At 51.2% G+C, this 8,877-nt stretch overlaps 1 protein-coding gene across 1 annotated transcript; it reads left to right on the top strand.

The window, feature by feature from the left end:
• The first annotated feature begins 1,888 nt into the window (after positions 1-1,888).
• Positions 1,889-6,985, top strand: IER3 (immediate early response 3). The gene is made up of 2 exons (XM_068999139.1): positions 1,889-2,107; positions 5,843-6,985. The coding sequence occupies exons 1-2, from the start codon at positions 1,922-1,924 to the stop codon at positions 6,137-6,139; spliced, it is 483 nt and encodes a 160-aa protein (XP_068855240.1). The 5' UTR covers positions 1,889-1,921; the 3' UTR covers positions 6,140-6,985.
• Positions 6,986-8,877: the final 1,892 nt, after the last annotated feature.

Raw genomic sequence — 8,877 nt, forward strand, 5'->3', positions numbered from 1 at the left:
GACCCCCCAATCCCCTAGAGACCCCCCCCCGTCCCCTATAGACCCCCCTATAGAACCCCTATAGGACCCCCTATAGACCCCCCCAATCCCCTAGAGACCCCCCTATAGAACCCTTATGGACCCCTATAGACCCCCCCCGTCCCCTATAGACCCCCCTTATAGAACCCCTATAGGACCCCCTATAGACCCCTATAGACCCCTCAATCCCCTATAGACCCCCCCAATCCCCTATAGACCCCCTATAGACCCCATATAGGCTCCCCTGTCCCCTATAGACCCCCTATAGAACCTCCAATCCCCTATAGAACCCCCCCCGTCCCCTATAGACCCCTCAATCCCCTAGAGACCCCCTATAGAACCTCCAATCCCCTATAGACCCCCCTATAGACCTCCTATGGACCCCCCCAAAATCCCCTATAGACCCCCCCCAATCCCCTATAGACCCCCCCTGTCCCCTATAGATCCCCCATCCCCTATAGACCCCCCATCCCCTATAGACTCCCTATAGACCCCCTATGGACCCCCTCAATCCCCTATAGACCCCCCCAAAGGACCCCTATAGACCCCATATAGACCCTCCCAATCCCCTATAGACCCCCTGTCCCTACAGACCCCCCAAAACCCCCCTATACGCCCCAAATACCCCGCAAAATCCCCCAAAATCCCCCCAAAACCCCTCTATACCCCCCTAAAATCCCCCTAAACCCCCCAAAATCCCCCTATATCCCCCCAAAATCCTCCCAACCCCCCCAAAACCCCCCTAAATCCCCCAACTTCCCCCAAAATCCCCCTAAACCCCCCCAAAATCCCCCAAATTCCCCCTAAACCCCCCTAAACCCCCCAAAATCCCCCAAAACCCCCCCAAATTCCCCCTATAACCCCCCAAAACCCCTCCAAAATCCCCCCAAATCCCCCCAAAACCCCCCCCAAATCCCCCAAAACCCCCCAAACCCCCCCAAATCCCCCAAAAGCCCCCCCAAACCGCCCTAAACCCCCCAAATTCCCCCAAAACCCCCCCAAATTCCCCCTATAACCCCCCAAAACCCCTCCAAAATCCCCCAAAATCCCCCCAAAACCCCCCCAAATCCCCCAAAACCCCCTAAACCCCGCCAAATCCCCCAAAAGCCCCCCCAAAACTGCCCTAAACCCCCCAAAATCCCCCAAAACCCCCCCAAATTCCCCCTATAACCCCCCAAAACCCCTCCAAAATCCCCCAAAATCCCCCCAAAACCCCCCCAAATCCCCCAAAACCCCCTAAACCCCCCCAAATCCCCCAAAAGCCCCCCCCAAACTGCCCTAAACCCCCCAAAATCCCCCAAAACCCCCCCAAATTCCCCCTATAACCCCCCAAAACCCCTCCAAAATCCCCCCAAAACCCCCCCCAAATCCCCCAAAACCCCCCAAACCCCCCCAAATCCCCCAAAAGCCCCCCCCAAACCGCCCTAAACCCCCCAAATTCCCCCAAAACCCCCCCAAATTCCCCCTATAACCCCCCAAAACCCCTCCAAAATCCCCCAAAATCCCCCCAAAACCCCCCAAACCCCCCCAAATCCCCCAAAAGCCCCCCCAAAACCGCCCTAAACCCCCCAAATTCCCCCTATAACCCCCCCAAATTCCCCCTAAACCCCCCTAAATCCCCCGAATTCCCCCCAAAACCCCCCTAAATCCCCCCAAACCCCCCAAATTCCCCCAAAATCCCCCCTAACCGCCCTAAACCCCCCAAAATCCCCCAAAATCCCCCCAACCCCACCCCATACCCCTCCCGGTAGGCGGAGCCTCCGCCCCAAGCCCCGCCCCCTCTCCCATCCCCACCAATCAGATCGCTCGGTGGGCGTGGCCCGGCTCGGCGCGGGGGCGGGGCTCGGCGCTCCCTTGATAACCCCGGGGCCGCGGGTTCGAATCCCGACCTTCCTCGGTCGCCATGTCCATGGTAGCGGCAGCCGCGGCCACCGCCACGTGCCCGGGGCGTTTTTGGGGTCACCCCGAGGGTGCCCCCGGTGGGGTCAGCCCGTCCCCACCTCGCCACTTCACCTTCGAACCTCGCCCGGTGGCCAGCGCTCCCTGCAGGCCTCGCCGAAGGCATCGCCGCGTTCTTTACCCGCCCGCTGTGAGTATGGGAGGGGTTGGTTTTTGGTTTTTTTTGGGGGGGTTTGACCCCAAATTTGGAGCCTCTCAGGTGGTTTGGGTCAGTCTATACCCCCCCACTTGCCGCCTATAGGTCCCAGGGGTCTCCTATAGCCTCCGCTAAACTCGTCCTAAACCCCCCTGAACTCGCCCAAATCCGCCTTGAACTTGGAAAATTCGCCCCGAACTCGCCCCAAACTTGCCAAAATCGCCTCGAAATGGTCCCGCACCCCACCCGAATTCTCCCTAAACCTCCTTAAACCCCCCTGAATCCACACAAATTCACCCTAAACCCCCCAAAATCGCTCTAAACCCCCCTGAACCCCCCCAAAATCGCCCTGAACCCCCCTGAAAATGGCCCTAAACCCCCGCAAATTCGCCCTAAACCCCCCAAAATCGCTCTAAACTCCCTCAAAATGGCCCTAACCCCCCTAAATTCCCCCCAATCTGCCCTAAACCCCCCTGAATGCCCGCAAATTCGCCCTAAACCCCCCAAAATCGCCCTGAACCCCCCTGAAAATGGCCCTAAACCCCCCTGAACCCCCCCAAAATCGCCCTAAACCCCCCTGAAAATGGCCCTAAACCCCCGCAAATTCGCCCTAAACCCCCCCAAAATCGCTCTAAACCCCCCTGAATATGGCCCTAAACCCCGTAAATTCCCCCCAAAATCGCCCTAAACCCCCCCAAAATCGCCCTGAACCCCCCCCAAATTCTCCCTAAATCTCCTCAAACTTGCCCTAAACGCCCCCAAAATCTGCCCTAAACCCCCCCAAAATCCACCTAAATTCCCCCAAATTCCCCCTAAACGCCCCCAAAATCCTCCCTAAACCCCCCTAAACTCCCCCAAATTCCCCCTAAATCTCCTCAAACTCGCCCTAAACGCCCCCAAAATCCGCCCTAAACCCCCCCAAAATCGCCCTAAATTCCCCCAAATTCCCCCTAAATCTCCCAAATTCGCCCTAAACCCCCCCCCCAAAATCGCCCTAAACCCCCCTGAACTCCCCCAAATTCCCCCTAAAACTCCCCAAACTCGCCCTAAACGCCCCCAAAATCCGCCCTAAACCCCCCCAAAATCCTCCCTAAACCCCCCTAAACTCCCCCAAATTCACCCTAAATCTCCCAAATTCGTCCTAAACCCCCCTAAATTCACCCTAAACCCCCCCCAAAATCGCCGTAAACTCCCCCAAATTCCCCCTAAATCTCCCAAATTCGCCCTAAACCCCCCCAAAATCGCCCCAAAACCCCCCGGCCACCCCTCCCATCCCCCCCCTCTATTCCCAAAACCCCTCCCAAATCCCAAATTCCCGGAATTCCTCCTCTGCTCTCATTTCCCGGAGCCCCGGGGGGGGAAACTGAGTCACTTCCACCCCCTCGCCTCTGACTCAGCCCTGCCCGGGGCCCTCCCTGCTCAGGTATTTGGCCCAAAAAAGGGTTTTTTTTTGCCCCAAAAAAGGGATTTATTTGCCCCAAAAACGGGATTTTTTTCCCCCCCTAAAAGGGATTTATTTGCCCCAAAAAAGGGATTTTTTTCCCCCCCTAAAAGGGATTTATTTGCCCCAAAAAAGGGATTTTTTTCCCCCCCAAAATGAGATTTTTTTACCCCCCAAAAAGGGATTTTTCCCGCCAAAAAGGGGATTTTTTTGCCCCCAAAATGGGATTTTTTTGCCCCCTAAAATGGGATTTTTTTTTGCCCCCAAAAATGGGATTTATTTGCCCCAAAAACGGGATTTTTTTTGCCACCCAAAAAAGGGATTTTTCCCGCCAAAAAAAGGATTTTTTTTTCCCGCCAAAAGGGATTTTTTTCCCCCCCAAAAATGAGATTTTTTTGCCCTGAAAAAGGGACTTTTTTCCCCCCCAAAAAAGGGATTTTTTTGCTCCCAAAAGGGATTTTTTTGCCCCCCAAAATGGGATTTATTTGCCCCAAAAAGGGATTTATTTGCCCCAAAAATGGGATATTTTTTGCTCCCCAAAAAAAGGATTTTTCCTGCCAAAAAGGGGATTTTTTTTTCCCGCCAAAAGGGATTTTTTTTTGCCCCCAAAAATGGGATTTTTTTCCCCCAAAAAAGGGATTTTTTTCCCCCCCAAAAAAGGGATTTTTTTGCTCCCAAAATGGAATTTTTTTGCCCCAAAAATGGGATTTTTTTGCCCCCAAAAAAGGGATTTATTTGCCCCAAAAAATGGATTTTTTTGCCACCCAAAAAAGAGATTTTTCCCGCCAAAAAGGGATTTTTTTTGCCCCAAAAAAGGGACTTTTTTGCCCCCAAAAATGAGATTTATTTGCCCCAAAAACGGGATTTTTTCCCCCCCAAAAAAGGGATTTTTCCCCCCTAAAAAGGATTTTTTTTGCCTCCCAAAAATGGGATTTTTTTGCCCCCAAAAAAGGGATTTATTTGCTTCAAAAAGGGATTTTTTTTGCCCCCAAAAAAGGGATTTTTCCCGCCAAAAAGGGGATTTTTTTCCCCGCCAAAAGGGGTTTTTCTCCCGCCAAAAAAGGGATTTTTTTGCCCCCCAAAATGGGATTGTTTTCTCCCAAAAAAAGGGATTTTTTCCCCCAAATATGGGATTTTTTTGCCTCCCCAAAAAGGGACTTTTTTGCCCCAAAAAAGGGACTTTTCCCCCAAAAAAGGGATTTTTTTTTCCCCAAAAAAGGGATTTTCCCCCCAAAAAAGGGACCTTTTCCCCCACCCCCTTTGGGAAGCTAAGCAGGGTCCGCCAGGGTCACCCCTTGAATGGGTTCCCCAACCCCATCCCGTGAAAAATTACCCCAAAAAGGGATTTTTTTCCTGAAAAAAGGGATCTTTTTTGCCCCAAAAAGGGATCTTTTTTGCCCCAAAAGAGGGATTTTTTTTCCCCCAAAAAAGGGACATTTTCCCCCCAAAAATGGGATTTCTTCCCCCGAAAGAGGGATTTTTTTTCCCCCCAAAAAGGGAATTTTTCCCCCCAAAAATGGGATTCTTTTCCCCAAAAATGGAATTTTTTTGCCCCCCAAAAGAGGGATTTTTCCCCCCCAAAAAAGGGACTTTTTCCCCCCTAAAAGGGATTTTTTTTCCCCCCAAAAAAGGGATTTTTCCCCCAAAAAAGGGAACCTTCCCCCCGCCCCCTTTGGGAAGCTAAGCAGGGTCCGCCAGGGTCACCCCTTGGATGGGTTCCCCAACCCCATCCCGTGAAAAATTACCCCAAAAAGGGATTTTTTTCCTGAAAAAAGGGATCTTTTTTGCCCCAAAAAGGGATCTTTTTTGCCCCAAAAGAGGGATTTTTTTTCCCCCAAAAAAGGGACATTTTCCCCCCAAAAATGGGATTTCTTCCCCCGAAAGAGGGATTTTTTTTTCCCCCAAAAAAGGGAATTTTTCCCCCCAAAAATGGGATTCTTTTCCCCAAAAATGGAATTTTTTTGCCCCCCAAAAGAGGGATTTTTCCCCCCCAAAAAAGAGACTTTTTCCCCCCTAAAAGGGATTTTTTTTCCCCCAAAAAAAGGGATTTTTCCCCCAAAAAAGGGACCTTCCCCCCCCCCCCCCCCCCCCCCTTTCAGGAAGCTAAGCAGGGTCCGCCAGGGTCACCCCTTGGATGGGTTCCCCAACCCCTCCCTTTCCCCTCCTCTAATCCCCCCCTCACCCCTATCGGGAATTTCCCCCGGAATTCCCGGAATTTCCCCCGGAATTCCCAGAATTTCTCCCGGAATTCCCGCAGATCCCTGACCCCCTCTCCCCCCCCCACCCAGGTGCGCCGCCCCCTCCCCACCGAAGCGCCCAGCGCTGCCCAGCGCCTCCTGCTGCTGCTCTTGGCCGTGGTGGGCACCCAAATCTACACCGCGCCCGGCGACGTCGGCGCCACCGAGGGCGCCGGGACCCCCGCGGGGGCACCGCCGCTGGCACCCGAGCCCCCCGCGATTCCCGAGGCGCCCCCGATTCCCGCCGGGAACGCCGGGACGCCCAACGGGACGACGCCCGCGGCACCCGTGGGTGGCTCCTGCTCCTCTTGGTCGCTGTCGCCTCCTGGTGGTGTCCGGATCTGCTGAGGGGAACCCACCCCACCCCAGCCCGCCCCTCGTCGTCGTCGTCGCCTCCTGGCTTAATTAACGGCGTCGTTAATTAAGGTCGAAGAGCTCCGCGCTGTTTTGTGGCCTGACCGGTTCCAGTTGGGCACTGGGAGAACTGGGAGAACTGGACTGGGAAGGGGGTGGAGCCGTGGGTTGAGGAGGGAGGGAGGGGGGGGTTGTCCTTCCTGTAATTAATGAGCCGGTTAATTACCTCCTAATTAATGAGCAGGTTGTTAATTAGGCCCCAGGAGTTGCTGGTTGGAGGTGGGACCAGTCCCAGTTGGGTACTGGGAGCACTGGGAGCCCTGGGAGCACTGGGAAGGGGGTGGAGCCGTGGATTGAGGAGGGAGGGGGGGGCGTTGTCCTTCCTGTAATTAATGAGCCGGTTAATTACCTCCTAATTAATGAGCAGGTTGTTAATTAGCCCCCCAAGAGTTACTGGTTGGAGGTGGGACCAGTCCCAGTTGGGTACTGGGAGAACTGGGAAGGGAGGGTGGAGCTTAGGGGGGGGGGCGTGATCAGGATGGCCTAATTAATGAGGCTTAATTAACGAGGTCAGCTCTACCTCAGCATCAGCGCCTGTGGGTGCAGAACTTATTTATTGTTAATTAATATTTATTTGTTATTATTTATTCGTTATTAATTATTATTTATTATTAATTATTATTTATTGCGTCTTCGATCGTTATTATTTATTAATTATTTATGGATTATTTATTAATTAATTACCTCCGGGTTATTTATTGCGATTCAATTTGGGGGGTGGGGGGGGTGTTGAATGTGAGTTTGGAGGTAATTAATCTTTTAATAAATTAATTAATTTAATTAATGTCTGTCGTGTCTTTATTGGAGTTTCCCGTAGTCGGAATGGGGGGGGAGGGGAAAATTATGGAAAATCCCAATTTTGGGCATTTTACCCCAAAATTTTGGGGGATTTGGATGGGGGAAAAATTATGGAAAATCCCAATTTTGGGCATTTTACCCCAAAATTTTGGGGGTTTTGGAAAGAGGAAAAATGATGGAAAATCCCAATTTTTGGGCATTTTATCCCTAAATTTTGGGGGTTTTGGACAGGGGGAAAAATGATGGAAAATCCCAATTTTTGGGCATTCTACCCCAAAATTTTGGGGGATTTGGATGGGGGAAAAATGATGGAAAATCCCAATTTTTGGGCATTTTCATCCCTGAATTTTGGGGGTTTTGGAAAGAGGAAAAATGATGGAAAATCCCAATTTTTGGGCATTTTATCCCTAAATTTTGGGGGTTTTGGACAGGGGGAAAAATGATGGAAAATCCCAATTTTTGGGCATTTTACCCCAGAATTTTGGGGGTTTTGGACAGGGGGAAAAATGATGGAAAATCCCAATTTTTGGGCATTTTACCCCAAAATTTTGGGGGTTTTGGAAAGAGGAAAAATGATGGAAAATCCCAATTTTTGGGGATTTTATCCCTAAATTTTGGGGGTTTTGGACAAGGGAAAAATGATGGAAAATCTCAATTTTTGGGCATTTTATCCCAAGTCGGATTTTTATTGACCCGACACGGAAAATACAAAGTCACAAAAGTAACAAAAAAACCCCGAAAATTCCATTTTTTTCCTTAAAAAACAAAACAAGTTAAAAACGGCTCAAGTTCGCTCCCGTTTTTTGGGGAAAAACTGGGAATATCCAAAGGAAAAATCCCATCTTTCCTCCAAAACTCCCATTTGGTGGCCGTGGTGACCCAAATTTGGGATTTTTTTCCCCAAAATATTTTTTTTTTTTTTTTTTTTTAATTTTTCCCCTCCAATTTCGAGGATTTTTCCCCAAATTTTGAGCCGCGGGATGAGCGGGAATTTCCCCGTCCCGTCGTGAATTGGCCAATGAATCGCCCCCCTAATTAATCCCAGCTCGTTAATTAGCCGTGGGAATGGAGCGGGAACGAGGTGGGGCCAAACCCAAGGTTGGGGCTTGGGGTCGGCCGATCCCAGTTGGGCACTGGGAGCACTGGGAGCACTGGGAATGCTTGGAAGGGGCCGGGAGCGTGGAACGATGGGAACTTCTCTGTGTCGCCAATTAATTCAGCCCTAATTAATTAGAGATCATTAATTAGCCACGGGAACAAGTTGGGGACAAACCCAGTGATGGATCCTTGACCCCAAGGTGGGCACTGGGAGCACTGGGAGCACTGGGAATGCTGGGAATACTGGGAATGGGAACCATGGAATGATGGGAACTCCTCCATGTCGCCAGTTAATTAATGAATGAATTCAGCCCTCATTAATTAGAGATCATTAATTAGCCACGGGAACGAGTTGCGACCAAACCCAATGACGGATCCTTGACCCCAAAGTGGGCACTGGGAGCACTGGGAGCACTGGGAGCACTGGGAATGGGAACCATGGAACGATGGGAACTCCTCCATGTCCCCAGTTAATTAATGAATGAATTCAGCTCTAATTAATTAGAGATCATTAATTAGCCGCCAGGCTTGAATGGGAACGAGTTGGGGACAAACCCAGTGATGGATCCTTGACCCCAAGGAGGGCACTGGGAGCACTGGGAGCACTGGGAGCACCGGGAATGCTGGGAAGGGGAACCATGGAATGATGGAAATTCCTCCACGTCCCCAGCTAATTAACGAATGAATTTAGCTCTAATTAATTAGAGATCATTAATCAGCCACAGGAACAAGTTGGGGACAAACCCAGTGATGGATCCTTGACCCCAAAGTGGGCC

The sequence above is a fragment of the Aphelocoma coerulescens genome, unplaced genomic scaffold (assembly GCF_041296385.1).
Source record: "Aphelocoma coerulescens isolate FSJ_1873_10779 unplaced genomic scaffold, UR_Acoe_1.0 HiC_scaffold_244, whole genome shotgun sequence".
In the NCBI taxonomy this organism is placed as follows: Eukaryota; Metazoa; Chordata; class Aves; order Passeriformes; family Corvidae; genus Aphelocoma; species Aphelocoma coerulescens.

What these genes read in the sequence shown, in the direction of transcription:
- IER3 (XM_068999139.1), top strand. Translation starts at nt 1,922, where the DNA reads ATGTCCATGGTAGCGGCAGCCGCGGCCACCGCCACGTGCCCGGGGCGT. An exon ending in GCGTTCTTTACCCGCCCGCT is followed by an intron (nt 2,108 to 5,842) that starts GTGAGTATGGGA and finishes CCCCCCACCCAG; the next exon opens with GTGCGCCGCCCCCTCCCCAC.